At 53.5% G+C, this 25,913-nt stretch overlaps 1 protein-coding gene across 1 annotated transcript in view; it reads left to right on the top strand.

The window, feature by feature from the left end:
• The window catches only part of LOC147668782 (uncharacterized), a 156,897-nt gene extending 131,287 nt beyond the window's left edge, over positions 1-25,610 (top strand). Inside the window, exon 4 of the mRNA XM_086948434.1 lies at positions 24,968-25,610. Coding sequence (XP_086804560.1) covers positions 24,968-25,610 — 643 coding nt within the window. The remainder of the gene's footprint in view (positions 1-24,967) is intronic.
• Positions 25,611-25,913: the final 303 nt, after the last annotated feature.

The following is a 25,913-nucleotide window of genomic DNA, read 5'->3' as shown; positions in this document are numbered from 1 at the left end:
AGCTGCATGACAGGGAGAGAGCAGGAATGTGCCATATCTACCAAGATGTGACACATTCCTGCTGCCTCCTTGCGCGGGCGCTGCCTAGCGCCAACGCAGGCACGCTTGCGCTACAGTGCAAGGTGGCCGGCAGTACAGGCAGGATTGTTTTTATACAGAAAAGAGCACCTTCCTGCAGAAAAGCAGTCCTTAGAGGCATTTCCTCTATACGTAGAAGGAGGAAATAACTAGGATTAATAAAGATATTTCTCCTTGTACACCTCTGTTGGGAAGACATACCATTTTTACGCAATCACAAGTTTACCACCCTTAGAAAATCTGGGATTGCATCAAAATTCATATGTGGATGCATGGGCATGGCGGTGCACCTCCCTTGAAACATCTTCCCAAAGCAGAGTAACGAAAGGCAGCGATTTGCACTACATTGTGTTACTATGAATTTATTAAGCCATGCAGAGCCACGCAAAGTGGGTTTGCGTGGCTTGGCAAATATCACATAAGCAATAGTGTTGCTTTGCATCGCCTTGCGTGATGCAAGGGCAAGTCAACGGCTTACTAAAGCTGTACCCAAATATGCTATATGAAAAGCACTTGTGTCGTGCATCGGGATCTATACCTGGGGCAATAGGGGTTAAACTGGAACCTGGATACACCCTCTCAAAAATATGCTTGAGAAAAAAAAGCAGTATCCTAGGTCTGAAAAAGACAAGATGGAGATAGTTTTCAGCACTTATCCCCTCTGATTGCACATAAGGTTTATCTCCACACCAGAAGACTCTGGCCCTTCTAAACCGCTCCGTTTTTGTTATTTTCACTCAAGAGCTCCCAGGTCATCTGTGTTGTAGTCCATATTGGTAAAGTTTGACTGCCATTGTTAGGAAGGGCTTGATGATTAAGCATGCCATCCCTGGTTGGGTGAGGGAGTTTGTGCTTTCAGCATAAGACTTCACTATTCATATGATATATACATGACACAGTTCTACTCTTTTTTTCAGACCTAGAATACTTCATAATTTTCTGTTGTGCATCAGGGCCAGAGATGTGCTGTAGATATAAGAAGATTTCCTGTATGTCATATTTGAGGCCTAGAGATGTGTTTTGACAGTGTGCGATGAGATTGTCGCTAAAGCTGAGGCGCAATATATAGCAGGGGAGGCAGACAGCCACACCGACCTCAAATATACATTTTTGATAAAGTTAGATAAGTGATTAAGGGCCAGATGTAGGTAGCCCTTTACTGGTCGGAAACGGCCGAAAATACCGATTTTTGGCCGTTTCCGATCGGTAAAGGGCTATTGAGATGTAGGGGCACATTTTCGGAATTTTTACCGAATCGGTATCATTACCGAATCGGTAAATTTACCGATTCGGTAAAATGTACCGAATCGGTAAAATAATTACCGATTCGGTAATATGTACCGAATCGGTAAAATAATTACCGATTCGGTAATATTTACCGAATCGGTAAAATTTCCGAAAATACAATGTAGGTAGGCAATGTACCTTCTGCACATGGCTTACAGAATCGGTATTTTACCATGGAATACAAATCCATGGTAAAATACCGATTCCGGTGTGCATGCACATGTGTGCATGCACACCTATGTCATGTGACAGGCAGACCTGCCCTTAGGGCAGGTATGCCTGCCACATGGCACCTGTGCCTGTTTTGGGGGTGCCAGAGGGTGTCAAAGTGACACCCCCTGCACCCTTGTGAATTCTTTAATTACCGATTCGGTAAATACCGAATCGGTAATGCCTAATCATTCCTATGGGCTTCAAAGCCCATAGGAATGAATGGCCATTACCGATTCGGTATTTACCGAATCGGTAATTAAAGAATTGTTAAGGATTCGGTAACGAATCCAGATGTTGTGACCTACATACCATTTACCGATTTTGAAATACCGAATCGGTAGGATTCGGTATTTTAAAATCGGTAAATGGCATTTACCTACATCGGGCCCTAAGGGCCCAATGTAGGTACCAAATACCGGTCGGAAACGGCCGATTTCGGCCGTTTCCGACCGGTATATGGCCTACTGAGATGTAGGGGACCTTTTTTTGTCCGATTCGGTATTTTACCGATTCGGTAAAATTACCGAATCGCAAAAATACCGAATCGGTAATTTTGCCGATTTTTTTAATTTGGGATGTAGGTGGGACTACATTCATATTTTAACACCCAATCCAATTGGGTGTTAAAATACCGAATCCAGGTGTGCATGCACATGTGTGCATGCACACCTATGCCATGTGACAGACAGACATGCCCTTAGGGCATGTCTGTGTGCCACATGGCTCACATGCCTTTTTTTGGGGTGCTGGAGGGTGTCAAAGTGACACCCCCTGCACCCTTGCACAAATCGGTAATTACAGAATCGGTAATTACCGTTTCGGTAATGCCCATTGATTCCTATGGGCTTCAAGGCCCATAGGAAGCAATGGGGGATACCGAATCGGTATTTACAGAATCGGTAAATACCGAATCTTACAGATTCGGTATTTACCGAATCTGAAATACCTACATCTCCCCCCCTCTAATTTACCACTTCATAAATACCGATTCGGTATTTATGAAGTGGTAAATGTAGATTTACCTACATCGGGCCCTAAGCCTCTGCGCCCAGTCAATGAGAAGGTTGTGCAGTGGATAGAAAAAAAGGCAGCGAGTATGGCTGATAGTTCAATGTTGTTTTTGAAGATGGGCAGGAAAAAACAAATTTATTAACCCTCTGAACGGTGAGGTGGTACTCTGAAGTGGGTAAGTAGTAAGTTCCTATTTTGTTAATTTACATGGTAAGGGAAAACATTCCAGTAGAGATTTGTTTTAGATTGTAAAATTATATAATTACTTGTCCTAGTATTCTGATGGGTATACAGTCTGCTAGCAAGAAGGCTTTGAAGGAGATCTAGCACGCCACAGCTAGCTATTGAACAGCTGGCATTGCTTGTGTTATGCAGATCAACAGGTCTAAGTAACAAAGGTGTTTTGCAACCTAGTACTGAATCTTCTGAAGTTTGCACAGGCATCACTCACCTTGATAGCTCGACGGGAACCCAAGACTGGCACTCCACAATATCGGTATGCGGCCAGCACAGCTCTGCCAGAAAGCTTGACAGCTCAGGGACCAAATTAAAGAGGGTCAGACCCCAAATCCACCGCCTCCAGTGCTCAGCCTCAGTTCTTATGGCAGGTAATGGTGAGGGTCCCCTCATTCTAGCCTCAGGGCCACACCTCCGTCCGGGTGCGGGCGTACATGCTTTAGGTCAGGGTAAGTCGCTCAAGGCACCGTGGGGAGCCGGCAAGCACCACAACAGTCCGGCCACAGGCTGTCTTCACCTTGTTCCACTTCTGCTTGAACGCCACTTCTCCAGGTAGTGGCTCACGCTGTTCCCAGTGTACGTCGAGGTACGGTGGGCCCTGTAGCTCCGCCCGCCATGGAGCTCCAGCTAGGGCGCCGCCATGTTGCAGGACTTGCACGTTGATCTTCCCATGGCGGTTCCAGGCATCACGGAACCCTTCAGAATGCCTAGGAGGTATCCCACATTTCACTCCACCACTGCCCAGCCAGTTGGGGAATTCAGTGCTGTGTGGCGGTTGTGAAGACAGGGCGAGTCGTTGGAGAAGACGGAGGGACACTGTTAGACGGGGACCCGGAGGGTCGGCCGAGTACAGGGGGAGAGGTCTCCGATGAGGACCGTCTCCAGCGATCGTACAGACAAGTAACTTCCCCCCCACAAATGGACACCACACAAGGATGCGATCTGCACACTTTATATAGGATTCTTGAGGCAAGGTTATCAACGATACAGTGGGGGCAGGACACGAGGTTCCTCCCAATTCTAGTCTCTGTAGGGTAAGGGGTAGCGGGACAGTCTTGGTACCGGTCCGGTACAAGGGCGGCCAGGAGGAGCTCACAATCCTCGAGCTCGGAGGTCTGAAAGGTCGGGCCGCGAGTCAACGACAGCAGGCTAGGATGAAAAGTCTCGGCAAGGAGGGCCGCGGCAGCGCCAGCAGGCTAGGACGATGGTTATCGGTACGGAGGGCCGCAGCAGCGCCAGCAGGCTACGATGGTGACTTCTTTGCAGAGGGGCCGCGGCAGCGCCAGCAGGCAAGAGCGATGGTTCACAAGGATGGGCCGCGGCAGCGCCAGCAGGTCCAGACGAAGATGCACATTGTAGAGGGCCGCGACAGCAGGCTTCAGAGATGGTTCACAAGGCAGGGCTGCGGCAGCGCCAGCAGGTCTAGACGAAGATGCACGTTGCAGAGGGCCGCGGCAGCGCCAGCAGGCTTCAGAGATGGTTCACAAGGCAGGGCTGCGGCAGCGCCAGCAGTCCGTCAGGGATGAGTTCTTCAAGGTGTCTCTCGACTCCAGGATACAACTGCCTTCCTGCTTTGGAGCTGCCCCAGTTATAGGTCTGGTCTCCTTTGATGTCCGGACCCTCGCGCTTGGAGGTCGGGAGGTCCGGGATGAGGGAGTCCAGACACCCAGCAGGGGGGTGGAGCCAGTGCCCGGGGAGGCCGGGGGCGATCGGCACCTGGCGGGGAGAGCCATCGACACTCCTTTCTCCCATTGACCTGCCAAGTGGTCTCTTCACCTCCTGGGTGGATGGTGGTGCCTCGATGTCGGGGCCTGGCCAGGCCCAGGGTTGGGGTCGAGCTGAGGCCACGCGGCCTCGTGGTGCAGTGTCCAAGATGGCGGCTGGGCCGGGGCAATGGTGCTGACGGAGGCCCGGGTCAGCCGATGCTGGGGTGTTTGGGAGCAGGCGTCCCGTTGGGGACGGGTTACGGGTTGCCTCGGTGGGTTGCCGGGATGGTTCTTTCTGGGGACACAGGGAGAGCCGGTGTCCGAGTCTTCTCATGCGGGGAGGGAGCGGGCCTTTCACGAGGCCTGTCCAACATGCGTCCCCCCCAGCTGAAGGCAGGGAGAGTCACCCATCCTCTTGGGTACTCTCCTCGCCGAGGCGGAAAAAGCGTGACAGGCCGTCCGCGTTGGCGTGGTTCTGGCCAGGACGATGCTCCACAGTGAAGTCCATCCCCTGCAAGGAGATGGACCATCGCAACAGTTTTGGGTTCTCCCCCCGCATTTGCATCAACCATTGCAGGGGTCTGTGGTCTGTCTGCACCCTGAAATGGGTACCGAAGAGGTAGGGCCGGAGTTTCTTGAGGGCCCATACCACTGCGAAGGCCTCCCGCTCGATGGTGCTCCAGCGCTGTTCTCGAGCTAGCAGGCGTCGGCTGATGAAGGCCACTGGCTGGTCGACTCCCTCGGCGTTGAGTTGAGAGAGGACTGCCCCATTGCCATGATCTGAGGCGTCTGTCTGGACTATGAATTCCCGGCTGTAATCGGGGGCCTGGAGCACGGGGGGGTGCACATGGCGGCCTTCAATTTCTCGAAGGCCGTTTGACAGTCCGAAGTCCAGTTGACGGTTTTGGGGTTTTTCTTGGATGTTAGTTCTGTGAGGGGCCCCACAATGCTGCCATAGTCCTTTACAAACCGCCGGTAGTATCCGGTGAGCCCTAGGAAGGCCCGGACCTCGGTTTGGGTGACAGGTGGTTGCCAGGACTGGATGGCAGCGATCTTGAGCTGAAGGGGGGCCACCAGACCGCTCCCCACTTGGTGTCCGAGGTAGGTCACGGACCCCTGGCCAATCTGACATTTGCTGGCTTTGACGGTGAGGCCAGCCTGCTGGAGGGCGTGCAGGACTTCTCGGAGGTGGTGAAGGTGGTCTGCCCAGTGGCGACTGTACACAGCGATATTGTCCAGGTAGGCGGCGTGAATTCTTCGAGGCCCGCCAGTACCTGGTTCACGAGTCGTTGGAAGGTAGCTGGAGCGTTTTTCATGCCGAATGGCATCACTTTGAAGTGGTAGTGGCCATCCGGGGTAGAGAAGGCGGATCGTTCTTGGGCCCTGGGGGTGAGGCCGATTTGCCAGTAGCCCGCTGTTAGATCGAAGATGCTCAGGTAGCGGGCAGCCCCCATGCGGTCAACCAGCTCATCCGCCCGGGGGATGGGGTGAGCGTCGGTTCTGGTAACAGCGTTCAGGCCCCGATAGTCTACGCAGAACCGGAGCTCGGGGGCAACGCCCGGGGCGGCAGCCTTGAGGACCAGTACGACTGGGCTGGCCCAGGGGCTGTCGGATGGCTCGATCACTCCTAGGGCCAGCATCTTAGTGACTTCGTTCTGGATGCAGGTGTGCACCCGATCTGGCACTTGGTACGCCCTGTGTCGAATAGGTGGACTATCCCCAGTGTCCACATCGTGAAGGCACCAGGGGGTGACCCCGGGGGTGAGGGAGAACAGGTTCGCAAATTGTAGCAGGAGAGCCCGACAGTCTTGGTGTTGTTCTGGGGACAAGGCATCGGAGAGTCTGACCCCTTCCACTGAGCCATCTTTTTCACGGGTCCTCAGTAGGTCAGGGAGGGGCTCGGAGTCTTCTTCCGTCCCACTATCTGTTGCCATCAGTAGGCTGAGCTCCGAACGTACGAAGTGGGGTTCGAGTCTGTTGGCGTGGAGGACTCGCAGGGGGTTCCGGGAGGACTCCATGTCTATTAGGTAGGTGACAGGGCCCTTGCGCTCTATCCCCTTGAAGGGTCCTGTCCATTTGTCCTGCAGGGCACAGGGTTCGACTGGAGACATCACACAGACTTTCTGGCCTGGTTCGAACTCGATGGAGGAGGCATGCTGATCGTACCATTTCTTCATGTCCTCCTGACTGGCCTCAAGGTTGGCTTTGGCGAGTTCCCTGAATCGCCGGGTCTGGTTGCGGAGGGTCAGGAGATACTTATAGACGCCTGGAGGGGTCTTCTGGGGGGCCATCTCCCATCCTTCCTTGACCAGGCTGAGGGGGCCCCGGACGGGGTGTCCGTACAGGAGCTCAAAGGGACTGAAGCCGAGGGATTTCTGGGGAACTTCTCGATAGGCGAAGAGGAGGCACGGGAGCAGCACGCCCCATTGGCGACGTAGGGGTTCTTCCAGGCCCATGATCATTCCCTTGAGAGTGCGGTTAAACCGCTCGACCAGTCCATTTCCTTGCGGGTGATAAGGGGTCGTGAACCGGTAGGTGACCCCGCACTGTTGCCAGAGAGACCTCATGTACTTTGAGATAAAGTTTGTGCCCCTGTCGCTGACGACTTCCCGGGGGAAGCCCACTCGAGAGTAGATCCCCATCAGGGCTCGGCCTACCACGGGTGCTGTCACGGTCCGAAGAGGAATGGCCTTGGGATAGCGGGTGGCGTGGTCCACCAGGACTAGGATGAACCGGTGCCCCTGGGCCGTTCGGGGGTCTAGGGGCCCCACAATGTCTATTCCGACCCGTTCGAATGGGGTGGTGAAGACGGGAAAGGGTTGCAAGGGTGCTTTGATCTTTCGGCCGCTCTTCCCGCTGGCCTGGCAGGTGGGGCAGGCCCGGCAGTGGTTGGAGACATCATTACGCATTTTGGGCCAGTAGAAGTGAGTCACCAGGCGGTTGTAGGTTTTGTCTTGCCCCAGGTGCCCAGCAAGGGGGACATCGTGTGCCAAGTTCAAAAGGAAGTCTCTGAAGCAGAGGGGCACCACCAGCACCCGACTGGCCCCCAGCTCAGCAATTCTTTGCTCACTGTAGAGCAGGTCATTGTCCCAATAAATCCAGTGGGCCCCTGCGGTGTCTCCTGCGCTCTGGGTGAGGGCCTGCTGCCGGAGTCCCTCGAGAAGGGACAGGTCCTCTGCTCTTGTCGGAACTGCTCCTGGGTGGGACCACCCTCTTGCCGCCACTGGGCCAGTTCGGGAAGGTCCTGGAGTTGAACGGGCCCTTCTTCGGTTTGCTCTGGGGGATTGGTGCTTAGGGCGGCTCCCTCCGGGACGATCGGGGGAGGAGGTTCTGGCCATTCTGGTTCTTCGGGACTGGAGATGGCGCGGGCGGCCATGGACCAGGTCGTTATGCAGGCCCATTCAGGGAGGCCCAACATCCCCAGGTGCTCTCTTCTTTCGACGGCTGCCCAGGGGGAACTTTCGAGGTCGTTCCCCAGGAGGCAGTCCACTGGGGCATCATCGCAGACAGTCACCTTCAGCATTCCGGACACTCCTCCCCACTCGAAGGGGACGCAGGCCATCCGACACAGGCTTTCTGAGTTGTCGGCTGACCGGACGGGGCAGAGGACGTTCGGCAAGATCTGCTCCGGGGTCACCAGATGACAGCGGACTGCCGTCACACTGGCCCCGGTGCCGCGTAGGGCTTCAGCCTGGCGCCCATTAATGTTGACCCACTGGCTGTATTTCCGCGTATTGGCGGGTAGGGGAGCCCGCGGAATCATGTCTCTTTCCCCTAGGCAGACCAGCAGGGACATGGCGGCTGGTTCCCACTCGGGCTGGTCGGCCTCGTATTCCTCAGCATCTTCTGGGGTTTGCTCTTCTCCCAGGGCGGCGGCAGCAACCTGGCGGGGCATAGGGTTCTTGTTCTTCGGGCAATTAGGGTCGTTGGCGTAGTGGCCGGGTCGCTGGCATCGGTGGCAAGTAACGTTGGCTCGGAACCCTGGACGCATCGGGGGGTTTCCCCTGCCGGCTGGGGGTGGGGCGCTGCTGGCGGGAGCCACCGGGACGGCGTCTCTGCCCCGACCCTGGCCTCCTCCCCCTCGGGGGCGATGGGGTCCTTGGTTGGTTCTGTTTGGTTCGCTGGGGCCGTTTCGGGCCACTCGGGTGCTTTCCCATCGGTCAGCTTCGGCGGCGAGTTGCCGAGGTTCAGTTAGTTTACTGTCGAGGAGGTGCTGCCTGAGCTCGACGAAGCAGTTGTTAGAGAGGTGCTCCCACACAATAAGGTCAAAGAGTTGCTGGTAAGTGGTCACCTTGCTGCCCTTGATCCACCCCTCGAACGCTCTGCTGAAAAAGTTCACGTACTCCACCCAAGTTGTACCCGGGATCCGCTTGCAGTCGCGGAACCGCTGGCGGTACATCTCGGGCGTGAGTCCGTATCGAGTGAGGAGGGCGGCTTTCATGTGGTCGTAGGAGGTCATCTGGTGGTCCGGGAGTTGAAGCAGGGCGTCTCGTCCTTCGTTGACGAACCTCCCCCATAACCCGGCTCCCCAGTCGCTTCGGGGAATCCGGTGGGAGGTCATGGCTACCTCGTAGGCTTTGAACCATTGCTGGATATCGTCGTTCCGGTAATATTATCTGACGACATCCTTGGGGATGTGGACTTTAGGGTCTGTAGTGGCAGGAGTGTTCGGGCGCTCGGGCACTCCGAGATCTTTATTCTGTTTCCGAAGCTTTATTTCTTTTGGGTTACGCTCATGTTCGTAGGCTAGCTTTTTCTCTTCTAACTCTCTCTGTCTTTGTTTTTCTTCCCGCTCCTCTCGGAGCCGCAAGTGTTCCAATGTTATTTTTTGTTCCACCAACTTCAGTTCTCCATCCAACCGAAGTCGAGCCAGCTCCAATTCATGGAGCCTGCTTTTTTCCCGTTCCCGGATCTCCTCTGGGGAGAGACCCGATCTTCTTTCTTCCGTCGGAGTGGGGTTCGTTTCCGGTGCCTCGAGGCTTTGGTTTTGGGGTACGGCCGTACCCGTCTCTGCCCAAGATTCCAGGGCCTTTTTGAAGTCTTCTTTCGTGCTCAGTCCTGTGGTAGCAATGCCTAGTTCTATGCAGAACTGCTTTAGTTCTCTGTGGTTATACTCTTCTAATTTCTCCATCTGGAATTTCTCTGTGGTTCCGCTCTCTTTTGTGGTCATTGTGGTTGTGTCGTGGGGTGAGTTACTCTCTGTACGATTACGCGTTGGTTCGGATCGCGCCGCTGGCCACCAATGTTAGACGGGGACCCGGAGGGTCGGCCGAGTACAGGGGGAGAGGCCTCCGATGAGGACTGTCTCCAGCGATCGTACAGACAAGTAACTTCCCCCCCACAAATGGACACCACACAAGGATGCGATCTGCACACTTTATATAGGATTCTTGAGGCAAGATTATCAACGATACAGTGGGGGCAGGACACGAGGTTCCTCCCAATTCTAGTCTCTGTAGGGTAAGGGGTAGCGGACAGTCTTGGTACCGGTCCGGTACAAGGGCGGCCAGGAGGAGCTCACAATCCTCGAGCTCGGAGGTCTGAAAGGTCGGGCCGCGGCAACGCCAGCAGGCTAGGATGAAAAGTCTCGGCAAGGAGGGCCGCGGCAGTGCCAGCAGGCTAGGACGATGGTTCTCGGTACGGAGGGCCGCGGCAGCGCCAGCAGGCTACGATGATGACTTCTTTGCAGAGGGGCCGCGGCAGCGCCAGCAGGCAAGAGCGATGGTTCACAAGGATGGGCCGCGGCAGCGCCAGCAGGTCCAGACGAAGATGCACGTTGTAGAGGGCCGCGGCAGCGCCAGCAGGCTTCAGAGATGGTTCACAAGGCAGGGCTGCAGGAGGCGCCAGCAGGTCCAGACGAAGATGCACGTTGCAGAGGGCCGCAGCAGCGCCAACAGGCTTCAGAGATGGTTCACAAGGCAGGGCTGCGGCAGCGCCAGCAGTCCGTCAGGGATGAGTTCTTCAAGGTGTCTCTCGACTCCAGGATACAACTGCCTTCCTGCTCTGGAGCTGCCCCAGTTATAGGTCTGGTCTCCTTTGATGTCCGGACCCTCGCGCTTGGAGGTCGGGAGGTCCGGGATGAGGGAGTCCAGACACCCAGCAGGGGGGTGGAGCCAGCGCCCGGGAGGCCGGGGGCGATCGGCACCTGGCGGGCGAGAGCCATCGACACTCCTTTCTCCCATTGACCTGCCAAATGGTCTCTTCACCTCCTGGGTGGATGGTGGTGCCTCGATGTCGGGGCCTGGCCAGGCCCAGGGTTGGGGTCGAGCTGAGGCCACGCGGCCTCGTGGTGCAGTGTCCAAGATGGCGGCTGGGCCGGGGCAATGGTGCTGACGGAGGCCCGGGTCAGCCGATGCTGGGGTGTTCGGGAGCAGGCGTCCCGTTGGGGACGGGTTGCGGGTTGCCTCGGTGGGTTGCCGGGATGGTTCTTTCTGGGGACACAGGGAGAGCCGGTGTCCGAGTCTTCTCATGCGGGGAGGGAGCGGGCCTTTCACGAGGCCTGTCCAACAGACACAAAGCTACATCTCACTCGTCTGTCATCTTTGACACGCCCCCTGATTGAACACTTTAACGAGTTGAAGGTGAGGTGTGGCACATCTTGCAGATGTTCAGCTGCTTGTGAAAGGTGGAAATGGTAGTTGGAGGATGACAGTTGCAGTGCACTTTCGAAATAAACCCTAAAGTTGCAGATTTATGGCAAGGGAAGAAATAAGTTGATAGAAAACAATGTAGCAGATGAAATGTCCCTGAAGGCAGTGGAGAAGGAATAGCAGACTATCTCAGCCTATGTAGGATTAAACATTAGGCAACATCTGTCCATATTGTGCTGCAGGTCAGAGAGAAACGTTCTGTTACAGTAGTAAGGAGTAAGGGCTAGATGTAGGTAAATCTAATTTACCGATTCATAAATACTGAATTTTACCGATTCGGTATTTATGAATCGGTAAATAAGATGTAGGTAAAAATTCAGCAATTTTTACTGAATCGGTAGGATTCGTTATTTACCGATTCGGTAATTACCGAATCGGTATTTGCCATTGATTCCTATGGGCCTTGAAGCCCATAGGAATCAATAGCAAATACTGATTCGGTAATTACCGAATCGGTAAAAATACCGAATTGCCAAGGGGGACAGGCTGTCACTTTGACACCCTGTTACACCCCTGTTTCTGGCTTGGGACATGTATGTGTGCCTCATGGCACAGGTGTACATGCACAGGAAGTCGTTATTTACCACCCAATGGTATTAGGTGGTAAATAACGAATTCTAAAGGCCCTGTAGCACTGTTTAAAGTGCTACCTACATAAGAAATTACAGATTCGTAATTTTACCGATCGGTATTTTTACCGAATCTGTAAAATTTACCGAATCAGTTAATTTCCCTATTCGGTAATTTTACCGATTCGGTAAAATTAACGATTCGGTAAATTTACCGAATCTGTATGTTTTTACTACCCCTACATACCAATGTCCAGATACCAGTCGGGAGCGGCCGAAAATCGGTATTTTCGGCCGTTTCCGACCGGTATTTGGACACCTACATCTGGCCCTGAGTCTGTAAGAAAGGAGAAAGAAAATAATGTTTGAATGTCATAAGGAAGGATGTCGAAGGTGAAGGTGATGAGGAGAACGTCACTGAGGGAAGGGGTGCAGAGCAAGAACTGTAGTAGGCAATGAAAGAACCTTTGGGAATGTGACCTACGTGGTATACCTTCACATTCCTTGCCCTGAGTACTCAACTACAAGTATTTGGTATCCTGGATTTATTATTTTGGCCCCAGCCTCACATGAATCTAGAATGTGTGCAAATCCTTGGCCTGTTCCGAGACAGGAGTGAGGTCCTGAATCTGTTTTAGACCAGGACAGTTGCACCAAATGTACTCTCATTTTTTTGGCAGTAGACTACCGTCCCTGTCATGGTCTAAGCCTGTAGAGCAGTGGTGTCAGCATACCATGATGGGAATTAGCAGTTGTGGCCAGACGATTCTGTTTGCGTCTCTGGAGTCCTACTGGCCCACTTGTGTAAAGTTCTGTTTCGACATCCTGGTCCTGGTACTAACATCCCAACCCTTGTGATGCATTTGTGTAGGTGCATAGTCTGTGTGATGCATGCATGGTGTGTACGAGTGAAACAGAGTAATGGAGGCCTCTAGGATCCATTTTGGAAGCCCCCGGACTGTTCATGGGCACATGATGGAAGTGAGGTTCTTTTCCCAGACTGTAGACATGCATCGCTGACATTTCTGAAGCTGGAGGGAAGATAACAAGACAATGAAGTAGAGAAAGTTAAGACAAGTCTCCATTTATGAACCTAATTAGATCTTTTTACTGCAAGAAACTGCTGATTAGTCTTCCTCTGCGCAGCAGTTTGATAAATGGGGGTGAGGGGTGGGCTGTAGCCCCTGTGGTTCAGAGTTTGAAGAGTCCTTTAGTTGAATCTAGCCTTTTGATGTCTTCCTGAGTGCAACTGATGATGGCCAGACCCAGAACGCTCTCACCTCTTTGTGTCTCTCTTGTGGGACCATCACTCTACATAAAAGATGTGTCTGGAAGACAGCCTAGAGAGGACACATGAAAGAAGAATCAACTCAAAACAGTTTTAACAGTGAAGACAGAGAGTCTGCATCGGTTGCCTGCTTTAGCTGTGTAAGAGTGGGAGCTGCAGACCCGCCTATTGTTCCAGTTACAAGTTCCCTTTGACCAAGAAAGGAAGGGCATCTCAAAGTACTCAAAAAGTGGCTGTGCAGCCACAGGCAGCTTCCCAGAGGTGAGGGGACATCACCTGGAGCCTGACCTAGAAGGAAGAGCTGTTCCCCTGTCCTAAAGTGCATGAAAACTGGCCTTCCGCAGAAGAGAGGGAGAGAAGAATTGCACCAACCCTGCAGGAGGGGTGATGAACCAGGGTTGTCAGAAACAGTTAGCCTTGGATATGATGGTCCATCTGTCCAAAGAACCTCAAGAGAGCTTGGTGTGGTTTCTCCTAGGATTGGAGCGCAGACACTCTTGTCTAAACAGCCTCCAGCCTTGCACTGCACTGAAGTGTTTCTTAGAGTACTGCACCACTAAGATCTTGAGGTGGATTTCACTGTGGCACTCCCCCAAAGCCAGCATGAGTAGACTGCACCATGTGAAATCGAATATTGTGCCTCAGAAAACCATACTTCTGCAAAGCTTACAGTTGTGGCTTAAATGTACAGTGCCACTGCAATGATTAACCCGACTTGGGCGGACTCTGCTGCTGTTCTCTCACCTTGAGCTTTGCCTGAACTGCATCACCACCAAGAAGTGGCTATGGGTGCCCTGTCACCTCTGCCACTGCAATGTCCGACTCAACTGGAGCCCAGAAGTTGACTGTGACCTCACGGAGACCATTGATGACTCCGGAGCCTATTGCAAGAACAGACTCTGTGTAGTGGCCTCCACTGCTATTGCGGACAGGTTTTGAGTGCTGCAGCACTCGTAGCTGGCGCCGGTCCTCACAAAGGACCGAGGGGCACTTAGACGTGTGTTGCGGGTTCCAGTTGCAACTGGCACTGCAGATGGATTCGCAATGGTGAGATTAAACATTGGGACTAAGTGTGCTAACTAAGCACACATAAGAGGGGTAGCACTGCACATGTGCATAAAAACTGTCATACAAAATTCCCTAGTATCCTTAAAAAGAAGCTAAAAGGGAATTTAAAGAAAGGGCCCACCTTCCGCCCAAATGGGGACTCAATACAAAGAGCCCCAATCTACAACTGGGATGCTACCAGATAGGTTGGCATCAGGGGGAGAAGCTCCTTTTTTTATGGCGTTGCACACTACTTGTGTTATACTATAACTTTGGTGCCCAGTAACTAAGGGTGTGTCAGCAAGTGATCAAATGATCCTATTAATGTAGAGAGGAGACACCTTGTGGGCGCGGCACAGGGGGTTCCAGATATTGAAAGCCACCGGGTCCAGGGACTCTCATAATGGGTGCAACCTTTTAATTTGTGACTGAATTCCATCAGAAGAACTGCTCGCGGGAAATGTCCCCTCAACATTTGGTGTATAGTCAGTGTTGTACTAAGCCAACATATGACTAGCACTTTTTTAAAGAAAAGTGTCTTTACAAAATGAAATGAGGCCTTGAGGAGACATGTCCACTCAGAAAACTGAATGAAGTTGTTAGAATTGGGGGGTCTCTGGAAGGCACAGGTAGGTACTTGTGCCAAGCAGTGACCCTCTCCTCTAGTCAGGGCAAGGGAATTACCCTCTTAAAATAACCACTGCTCACCCTCTAGGCGGCGTGGCGCGAGCAGTCAAGGCTAGTCCAGAGGCGATGTAAGTTAAGCATTTGTGACCACATACAGTAACCCAGTGAGAACACTACAAATGGACACCACACAAGGTTTTGTATCAAAAATAAGTTATACTTTATATAGAGTTACCACAAGACCAATAAACGACAAAAAGAATCCACAGTACTATCAAATTTCAAGAGTTCTGGTTAAAACGGTGTAAAGCAAAGTTCTGTGCGAGTCAGTAGACTTGTCCGGCTACAGCGTGCTGAAAGAACACAGAGTCTAACAAATCCAGTGGACCGCAGCGGTCCGGGCCCACTCAAATGTCGATAGACTCAAACACAGTACCCTTTCCTTGGGGCGACCGTCACGGATGTGCGAGCTGGTTCCGGTGATCGTCGCAGTGCAGGAAAAGAAAGTGTTGCAGGTCACGTGTCCTTTTCGTCGTGGTGCAGGCTACGGCTCGTTGATGGCGTCTGTGAGCTCAGAGCTTGCGTTGTTCGGGGCGGACATTGCTCGTTGCGGTGCTTCCAGCTTTACGGTGCGGTGTTCGAGCCGGAGTTCGGGAGCTGGCGTCGGTCAGTCCAGATAGCGGTGCGAGTAGGGCAGTGCGTCGCGAAGTGTGCGAGGCGATGCCCAACTCCGATGCGGTCACAGGACTCGAAGTCAGCAGCAGTGACCGCGTCGGTCAGACCAGTTCAATTCGGTGTAGCGAGGCGTTGCACGTTGCAGTGTCGTTCCAGTCGCGGTTCAGACTACGGTTCGTTGACGGCATCGAGACGGAGTCAGTGAGCGCAGAGCTTGCGTTGTTCGAGGCGGACGTTGCTCAGTGCGGTGCCAACAGGACACCGGGCTGGTCGTGAGAGTCCTTCACTGCTCCCTGCCTCTGTAATCATTGGAACAGTAGCAATTCCCAAAGGCTGGTGAAGCCCACTGGTCCTGGGACCTCGGTCAGGGAGCAAGCTCTCTTCCAAGCCCTTGGAGATCTTTTAGCACAAGTTGAAAAGCAAAGGTAAAATCCACAAAGTCCTTTCTCCTCTCTAGGCTGCCAGGCGAGCACTGCATGCCAATCCCCCAAGCAGCACTTCAGCTTGGGGATAGTCTCTCCTCAGTTTCTTCAGGTTCCTTCTCCTCAGCAGAGGTTTTTTCTTGTCAGTTCCAGGAGTGATCTAACTTCATGGGCTCAGGGTCCAATACTTATACCCCAAAATCCTTTGTTCTCTGAGGGGAGAGGGGCCTGTTCCCAGTTCAAGCCAGTTCTGAAGCACTCTGTTTACCAGACTTCTTCTTCCCTTTCACAGCATAGGGCAGGCACATCAGACACCCCACAGGAGGTGGAGCCAGCATTGTGGAAGGCAAGTACAGTCCAGGAGCACTTTTTTGACAGTATTCCTTCTCCTCTTTCAGTGTTCAGGGCACAGACATCAGACACACCACAGGGGGTGGGGCCAGCACTGTGGGGGCAGGCACAGTCCTATTCAGGTCCCAGGTGCAACTCCTCCCTCCCATCTGGTTGCAGATCTCCCTATTCACCACCAGGCTGCCCCAGCCTGTCTCCTTGAATTCCCCAGTCCTGTCATACACAAACCCAGACAAGGAATATACAACCTAGCAGAGGCAGGCTCAACTGGTTAGGCAAGCAAATACCTACTTTCTAAAAGTGGTATTTGAAAACACAGAATATTAAAATAAACTTCACTAAAATATGTATTTTATTATTCTGAGTCCAGGCTTACTAAACTCGAATTTCTACCATGTGCTCTGAGTCTGTTAGGATTATAAACATGTAATAATCTAGCAGCCCATTCTGACCTATGGAGAACAGGTAGCCTTGCAATAGTGAAAAACGAAAATGCCTGTAACTCACTATTAGGACATGCCACACACATCAGGGCTTGTCCTACCTTATACTTACAATTCACCCTGCCCTTGGGCCTACCATAGGGGTGACTAATATGAAGACAAGGGAAGGTTTAGGGTACTGGCAAGTGGGTGCACTTGCCCAGTCAGCATGACAGTACCAGACTGCACACAGGGTCTGCAATGGCAGACCTTAGACACATTTTACAAGGCTGCTTCTGTGGGTGGCACAACCAGGGCTGCAAGCCCACTAGCAGCATTAGGATTTACAAGCCCTGAGCACACTCAGTGCACTGTACTAGGGTCTGACAAGTAAACTAAACATCCAATCACGGAACCACTAATCAATACATACATTAATTTACATTAGGGAGTGCATATGGGGGGCGTGGCTTGGGCGCCGATGGCGATGGCACCCCAGCCCCCGCATTCTGCTGATCGGCCCGACGGTGACCTGCCGGGGCCCTTGGCGCGGTCTGAACGAGCGGTGACCCGGCGAAAAATCGAAGTTTGCGGAGTTGCGGAGTGCGACCCAACATGGCGCCCGGACTTCATTGTCCCCTTGGCCGGATCGATTAGACTGGAGGAGTATCACCAGCAGCGGCGCACCCCCTGCTCTGCCGTCTCCCAGTGATGTGTGGATCTGGACATCGGTCAGATCGGACTCTTTCAACGAGGATTGCACCCGGATGGGCGGATGCCCACGCTATAGTGGATCCCGCACGCGGACGTCTGGAGGTCCCGGTGGTGGCCCCACTCCCTACACCGCACTTGGCTACCTTTTCCTGGCCGACCCACTTCCATGGGAGGCGCAACCCTTTGGCGCCGCAAATCGTCCGGTGGAGTTGGTGACCCTCACCCCGGGACTTTATCGGCCGTGCGGGCCTGCCCGACCTGGCGACGATTGTCTCCGCCTCCTCCTCGGTGCCCTCAGACGACGTGGTGGTGGCGCGAGCCGAAGCTGAGAAGGTCCAACAGGCCCTGGAGACGGGGATCTCCGGCACTCGACCTGAGGTCCAGCAACCGGGAGAGTCATAGCCGGCGCCTGCACTCAGAGACGCCTGCTCCTGGGCCCGCACGGAGTGCTCCCGGCGACATGGGGAAACCTAGAGGAGCCAAGGGGGCTACCCCAGCCGCCTTAGACTCGGAGACCCAGGACAAAGAGGAACGTGGGGACCCAGAGAGTTCTGGTGGTGCATCAATGCAACAGCAATTTGACCGCGTCTTAGAGGCGATAGCGACCACGCGCTCGGCCCTCCAGCAGGACATTGCCCAGGTAGCGACGAGCTTAGGTCTCCTTAGAGCGGACCACGGCAAACTTTCGGACCGGGTCAAGGAAGTGGAGAGCTCGGTGAAAACCTTGGAGCCGGCGCAGCGAACCTTGGCTGCGACTATGAAGGATGCTCTATCCCGGATTACGGCCCTGGAGCAGAGAGTGGAGGATGCGGAAGGCCGTAACAGGAGGGACAACATTCGTGTAGTCGGCCTGCCGGAAAAGATTGAGGATGGCGACATGGTGGCATACTTGGAGGCCTGGCTCCGAGACACGGTGGCCCCGGAGGGTCTATCCTCCTTCTACACCCTGGAGCGTGCCCATAGAGTCCCAGCGAGGCCACCGCAGCAGGGACGTGCCCCGAGACCGGTGGTAGCACGGTTATTGCACTTTAGAGACAGAGACTTCATCCTCAATGCCGCCAGACATAATGGTCCATTCAAAGTGGCGAACAGCCAGGTGAACATCTTCCCGGATTACACCTATGAAACTCAACGCAGACGGTTTTCCTTCCTGGCGGTCAAGCGCGAGCTCAGGAGCGAGGGCATCCAGTACTCGCTCCTATATCCTGCGAGGCTCCGCATAATTGTCGATGACAAAACTCAATTCTTTGTTACCCCAGAGGATGTCTGTAACTGGCTTGAACTCTATAGAGCAGGGAAAGATGGCTTCAGCTCCTCATCTCAGCAGGCGGCGGAGCCGGAGCAGAGACGGCGGTCCAAGAGGATTCGGAGTCGCCGTGGCCGCTCAGGGGGACCCTCAACTGCAGAGACGTCGACGGAGCGGAAGGGAGTACTAGAGGTGTTATCTGCGCTGTCTGGCTCACGGGACGATGCCATTGAGGAGGAAGCGGACCCTGGTGACGAGGGGGCACCAACGGACTCCGAGGAATCGGTGACTGATAGCGTCCATACACCGGTGATCACACCGAAATCGGTGGAAGACCTTCTGAATGGACAGGGGTAACGGGGTGAGCTACTTCATTTTGGGAGGGGGCCCGGCGGGGGGGTGGCGGGTGCCGACAATTGATGCTGACTCCCGGGGTAGGGAGGATGGGGTGCTCTGTTTTTGCCCCGAGGGGTTTTGGCACTGTTTTGGGCTTGCTTTAGTCCTGGTGGCCTGGCGTCGAGGGCCCACTGCCTCCGCCCGGCCCGCACCTGGCCCTTAAGGCCTTCCTACGGTGGCGACCGCAGGATTAGTAGGGGATAGTGGGTTGTTGGAGGGTATGGTTTGGATGGGAACTAGATGGTGCTATTTGGGTCCTGTTCTGGGGAGGGTGGATGGGGGTTTGGTTCATACTTGGGTTGTTAAGTTTTGGTTGGGGAAAATGGCCGCCATCAGTGCTGGGATGATTGATGTCCTTTCTTTGTTGGGACCCAGATGGGGGGACTTTGCGAGAACGATATGGGACAATGGCTGATGTTGCTAATCTGAAATGTGTTACTTGGAACGTGCGGGGGCTTCATACTATGTCCAGGCGTCACAAAGTCCACGCTTATTTAGTGCGTAGGGGGGTACAAATGGCGCTGCTGCAGGAGACTCATCTGAACAAGGCGGAAGGGGCGGCGCTACAGCGTAGATGGAGGGGGCAGGTCTTTTGCACTTCGTACTCCGCGTATGCCAGAGGGGCGCTGATTTGGATTAGAGCTGGGGTTCCCTTCCAGGTCACGAAAACAGTGATAGATCCAGAGGGGCGTTATGTGGCCATTTCGGGCACTTTGGGAGGGAGAGACCTAAACGTTTGCTGTGTGTACGCTCCTAATATAGACCAGACTGCCTTCCTTTCCAGGTTATCGGGCTCGTTGGCCCACTTCTTCTCCGGACCCCTCCTGCTCGGTGGAGATTTCAACTCAGTAGTGGATGTAGACACTGACCGCTCGCATCCACCCCTTCCCGATTCTCCGGTTCGTCGCATGGCTAAGGGTCGTAGGGACTGGCAGACTCACTGGGGTTTAACGGATATCTGGAGGGCGCAACACCCCACAACTAGGGACTATTCCTACTTCTCGAGCCTCCATGAGTTGCGCGTTAGACTGGACGGATTTCTTGGCTCGCCCGAACTGGTTTCAGCAGCGGTCCGGTCTGAATATTTGACCAGGACCATATCAGACCATAACCCCCTCCTGCTGGACCTTCGTTGGTTTCCCGGGGTGCCTGCGGTGCCCACCTGGAAATTACGGCCCGAGATCCTTGAGGACAGTGTTTTCAGGGCGGACCTAGGTGATAAGATCTCAGAGTACTTTGCGTCCAACGGCGGCACCGCGAGCTCGAGAGCGTTAGAGTGGGACGCTTTTAAGGTGGTGGTGAGGGGATACTGTATTTCTAAAAAGGTCGGCATGAGGCGAATTATCCTCGCCGACCTAGATGCAGCGGACCGGAAACTCCGCGAGCTGGAACTGCGCCGCCCCGGGCGCCCTGAATTACAGGTGCGCACGGCGGAGGCGAAGGAGGCGGTGGCGGCGGAGGTCGAACGGCTTCGCTGTTTTGACTACAAGGCCTACACGGTTCGATCCATCGCAGAGGGGGATAGGTCGAGCGCATTGCTGGCATGGCTAGCCAACCCTACGCGTCAGTCCTCATTGACGACATCCATGCGCAAGGCAGACGGAACCGAGGTGTACACTCAGCCTGAGATTCTGAGCTGCTACCGGCAATATTACGAACGTTTGTACCACAGTCGCTCTGCCCGAGACCCTGACCTGCTTGATAATTATCTACGGCCTCTGGAGCTCCGAACAGTGGAGCAGGACGTGGCGAAAGCCCTGGGGTCCGACATAGAACTGGGAGAGATCCGTAGCGCCATTAAAAGGATGGCGAGGAATAAGACCCCCGGCCTGGACAGCCTTCCTGTGGAGTTCTATGCAGCTTATGCTGACCTCCTAGCCCCTAGGTTATTGATAGTATACAGAGAGGCGAAGAGGTTTGGGCGACTCCCGGGCTCGATGTGTGAGGCATTGGTGGTTCCACTCCTCAAGCCCGGAAGGGACTCATCCGATCCGGGGTCTTACCGTCCCTTATCAATGCTGACGGTTGACTATAAAATACTGAGCAGCATCTTGGCCTCGAGGCTGCTGGGACACATGAGCTCCCTGGTGCATGAGGACCAAGCTGGCTTTATCGCCAGGCGTAACACGACCATGAACATTCGCAGGTTGTTCCGCTTGCTAGGGGAGCCGCTTGTGGACGCCCCGTGCCCGGTTGTCTTATCGGTAGACCTAGAGAAGGCTTTTGATAGCCTGGAGTGGGACTACCTCTGCACTGTGTTACGGAGGTTCGGCCTTGGTGAGGGCTTCATCAGATGGACCACGGTTCTGTATGCCTCTGCATCGGCCAGAGTTTGGGCAGGACCGCTGATTTCCTCACAATATCCGGTGGGACGGGGCACGAGGCAGGGATGTTCGTTATCCCCACTTCTCTTTGCGCTGGCGGTGGAGCCACTTGCGCTGCATCTCCGGTCGGGAGCCCATTATACGGGCCTATGGACTCCTTCGGGCCCGCACTACGTTTCGCTATATGCAGACGACCTCCTGCTCTTCCTAGAGGACCCGCTCGCCGCCCTGCATGGAACTGCGACGGCGCTCACGGAGTTTGGGGAGGTCTCGGGCCTCCGGGTGAATTGGACTAAGACCTGTCTTTTCCCGGTTCGCAGGGGCACCCCTACCCCTGCTCTAAGTAGGGAGATTAGATGGGAACCCGACTGCTTTAAGTACCTGGGGGTGTACGTCTATCATGAACCATCTGACCTCCTGGATGGGAACATTGCCCGCGGCACTCGAGCACTTCGAGGCTGTATGGATTTCTGGGCCACGCTACCGCTCTCGGTGGCAGGGCGGATCGCTTTGCTTAAAATGGTGGCGCTTCCCCGGTTGTTATATTATTTCCGGACACTACCGATCTGGGTCCCACCGGCCACGTTTCGACTATTACGATCAATGATAGTCGGATTCCTCTGGGGCTCGGGCCGCCGGCGGGTGGCCCTCAAGACCCTGATGAGGCCGAAGGATGAGGGTGGGCTTGCGGTGCCGGACTTTGAAAGGTATTATTTAGCGGCGCAGCTCCAGACCTTTACCCAGGAGATCGCCCGGGAATTCCGGGGCCCAGAAGACAGAAGGGGAACGGGTATGGCCAGGCATGTTCTCTCCTTCATAGCGCTGCGACAACGTTTGGCCTTACAGGACTTGTCGCTGGAGGAGCGGACCGTTCGCCTGTGTTGGAACCGAGCTCACGCCCGGGGCCACCTGAGAACACCGTATGCGCCCGAAATACCTTTGGGGATGCTGACGGCTTTGCCCCATGGCGGCGATTGGTCACGGTTGGCGAACTGGGAGGACGCCGGCTTACAGCTAATAGGGGACCTATACGAGGACGGGGCGCTCTTGCCCTTTCAGGAGCTCATTGATCGCTTCGAGATCCCCCGCGGCGACTTTTTGCTGCACTCGGCCCTTGTCCGAGCGATCCAGGCGCACTGGAAACGCGGACAGGAGGAACCCCCTTTATCTCCGGTGTGCCAATACGTGATGATGTCTGCGGGCACGGTGAAGGCGGTCACTTGCCTTTACGGCAGACTGATCAATGAGGGGCTGGCTCCCCTCACTACTCTGAGAAACCGTTGGGAGGAGGACATTGGCAAGGAGATCCCGGAGACGACCTGGTCCCAGCTGGTGCGGCGAGCCTGGAAGGGCACACGCCACGCCCGCTTTCAACTGGTCCACTACTACGTGCTCCATAGGGCATATCTGACCCCGCTGAAAATCAGGCGACATTTTGCTACGAATTCGGCGGACTGTCCCAGGTGCCCGGCCCAGGAGGCGGACCTTCTCCACATGCTGTGGGCCTGCCCGGGATTGTCATCCTATTGGGTAGAAGTGGGGAAGACCCTGGAGGAGGTGACGGGGAGATCCTTATCGTTTGACGCGGCGGTGGGACTCCTGCACTGGTTCCCTCATACCCCCAAGAATAAAATATCCAGCAAGTTCATCGATTTAGGGCTGCTCCTTGCTAAACGAGAGGTGACCAGGAACTGGAAGGCACGAGTTGGTCCGACAGGAAGCCGGTGGCACAGCGAACTTTTGAAGTGGGCGGCGGGGGAGAGCACGCTGAGATACCAGCTAGCTTGGAGGCAGCGTAATGAGAAGGCACAGGAGGCAGCGCTGGAGTGGGAGACGTTAGTGCAGGCCCTTACGGATTATTGCGCCCCCAGCGACTCTGAAAGTGAGGAAGCAGCTCGCCCCATGTCCCGATAAACGATTGCACTTTTCAGATCTGTTGCTTTCCCCATGGGTCCTTTAGCAGATCCTGTTGCGGTTGTTACCGTGCGCTGATGGCGGGGTTGGGTAGGGTTTTCTTTGGTTCGTAGCGTTTTTGAGGGTGGGGTTTTTCTTTCTGGGTTTATAGGCTTGTTTGGAAAAGCAGATGACGGACAGTGGATCATCCGGACCAGCTTCGACATCCTTCTGAGCCCCCATTGAATTTCGCCGCCCGACCCCAGGGTTGTGGGCTGAATGGCTGTGTAAGAGACTTACGGCGGGGGGACGGAGGGTTGTGTCTCATTGATCTTGCTTGTGCTATAATGCTGGTCGATTATGTAACGATTTACTGATTCCTGCAATAAAAATATATTTAAAAAAAAATAGGGAGTGCATATGCACTTTAGCACTGATCAGCAGTGGTAAAGTGCCCAGAGTCATAAAATAGCCAATAACAGGTCAGAAAAAATATAGGAGGAAGGCAAAAAGTTCAGGGATGACCCTGCAAAAAGGGCCAGGTACCACAGAAGTGAATTAAAAAGGCATCAGTGCAATGCATGTATATAACTTTATGTTCTGCACTCACCCCCTTACACATACTAAAAACAGTGGACTTGGAGAACCAGAGTTATGAACAAATAGCCAACATGTTTTATCGCCTACAACCTTACAGCAAATTCACCAGGACCAATAATAACAAGGCCAATAAAGGGTCTCTGAAAAAGGCACCTGAGCATATTGGGGTGAATACATGGCAGGCAACACAGAGTAAGGTGCATTAACAGTGTAAACGTTGCCCTTCGATAACTTGCAATTCTAGCGTCAGCAGCCACCAGCCTAGCAAATACTGGTGATCTTCATGTTGAGGATACCAAGGGCCTTATTTATTAAGGCTTGCAACACTTTTACGGCACGGTTGGGCCACTTTTTGTGATGTAGCGGTGGTATAAATAATATGCCACGTTGCGCCTGATTTCCAAAGTGACACATTTAGGCAGATGCATTGCTCTGTAAACCCCTGCGCTACATTATACCTGCATCAGATATAATGTATGCAGGGTGGGCGTATCACCGCAAAAAAGCCTGGGAGAAGTGGCGCAGTGAAATCTATCAGATTTCAGTGCACCACTTCTAGGATGCCACTGCATCAAAACCTGACGCCTGCCTCACGGCAGGCCTAAGGGTGACGCAGTGCAATGTGAATAGGCCTACCCCATGCACTGCTGGAGTTGCATCATGCTTATGACACAACTCCAGCAATGCATGAGTTTTGCACCTTCAGATACATCAGGATTCCTGACGCATCTCTACAGTAAAAACGGCGCACCCATGGTGTTGCAAGGAGGGTGCAGTGAAAAGGGTTGCATCGCTGCTTTCACGCAGCGATACAACACTTTTCATAAATGATGCCCTAAATTCATTATTGAGTAAAAGAGGTAAGTCTGCAGGAGGGATATTGAGATCCCTGGATACATCCACATACACCACTGGACTCTGTATTTACATGTTGCAGTGTTTAGTTTTCATTTTGAACATATTACTACAGGGGTTGTACTAGGCCAAGATTGCAGACCTATAGTAGTGGAAGCAAAATCCGTAGCATAACTTAGAACGCCTGGGACAGTCACAGATTAGCACTGGGGATTAAGTAGAACATGTGGCGTGCCATAAGCGTGGAAATGGGCAGTTTAGCTGAGTCCGAGAGTCCTCCATCATGCCCACTTCGTAGTGTAGAATGTGGGTCACTGTAAGTGATACCTAACGCACTGTTTGTTTTCTATTTGCAGAGCGGAGTCTTTCACCACCAATGAACCTGTGGCAGAATCGAACACCTCTTCGTCATTGCAGACACGTATCAATGATTTTTTTAGCACAACCTCCTCCAGTAAGTCGAAGACCCCTTCCGTGGATGCGAGCAGTGCACTCACTGGAGAGTCCTCTTCCGAAGACAATGATGTGGTGAATGTCAAACAGCTAATGGCAAATCGAATGAACCTCTCTGCAAAGGCTGCAACAGCGGCTGAAGCAAGCAAGGACAGCGCGCATATGGCTGAAGCAAGCAAGGACAAAGGGCATAAGGTTACCACCCAGATTGGAACATCAACCGGAAACAGTATAGACGAATCCATCCTGGCGGCAACTGACGGTCAAAGCTCAAAGCAAAGTTATTCACATTCTCCACGCCGAATCTCTATGCCTGTAGATGCTCTGAAATACGATGAGGAAATCTATGCGCCTGATGGCTACCCCAGGACCATGCTCAACATGCCAGACTTTGAGACGGCCATTGAGCAGGCCAAGAAGGCACGGTACATCCGCTACAGGGTCAACCCCGAATGGAACACAGAGCTGAGTGTCGAAGAAGTATTTGCAAGGAATAAAAATCAGGAATCATCAGATGCTCAGGAGAAGAAAGCAGGAGGATCATAGGAGTTTCATCTGCAGTGACTGTCAACTGAAACCAGACAGCTGAATGGCGGAAGAGGAAGAACGTTAAAATGGGTGTTACTGCCCCGATCAATAATCATAGAACACGTAGGACATAGCTCGATCATTTACCAGCCTTCTGATGTAAACAGTTCACGGTGTGCTGGTGGTTGTCTTCATAATTCACCTGAGCGCCAGAATGGTGTTGTATCGTTAATGCTTAAAGTGCGTGGTGGAATTCTAGTGGTTGTGTGCTCGTGTCATTTCCCTATCTCTTTAAGTAAACTGTTTTTTTGATAAATCAAT

This window comes from Lissotriton vulgaris, unplaced genomic scaffold, assembly GCF_964263255.1.
Source record: "Lissotriton vulgaris unplaced genomic scaffold, aLisVul1.2 SCAFFOLD_533, whole genome shotgun sequence".
Classification (NCBI taxonomy): Eukaryota; Metazoa; Chordata; class Amphibia; order Caudata; family Salamandridae; genus Lissotriton; species Lissotriton vulgaris.
Note: the sequence above shows the minus strand (reverse complement) of the source record. Positions and strands in the feature narration are given on the sequence as shown.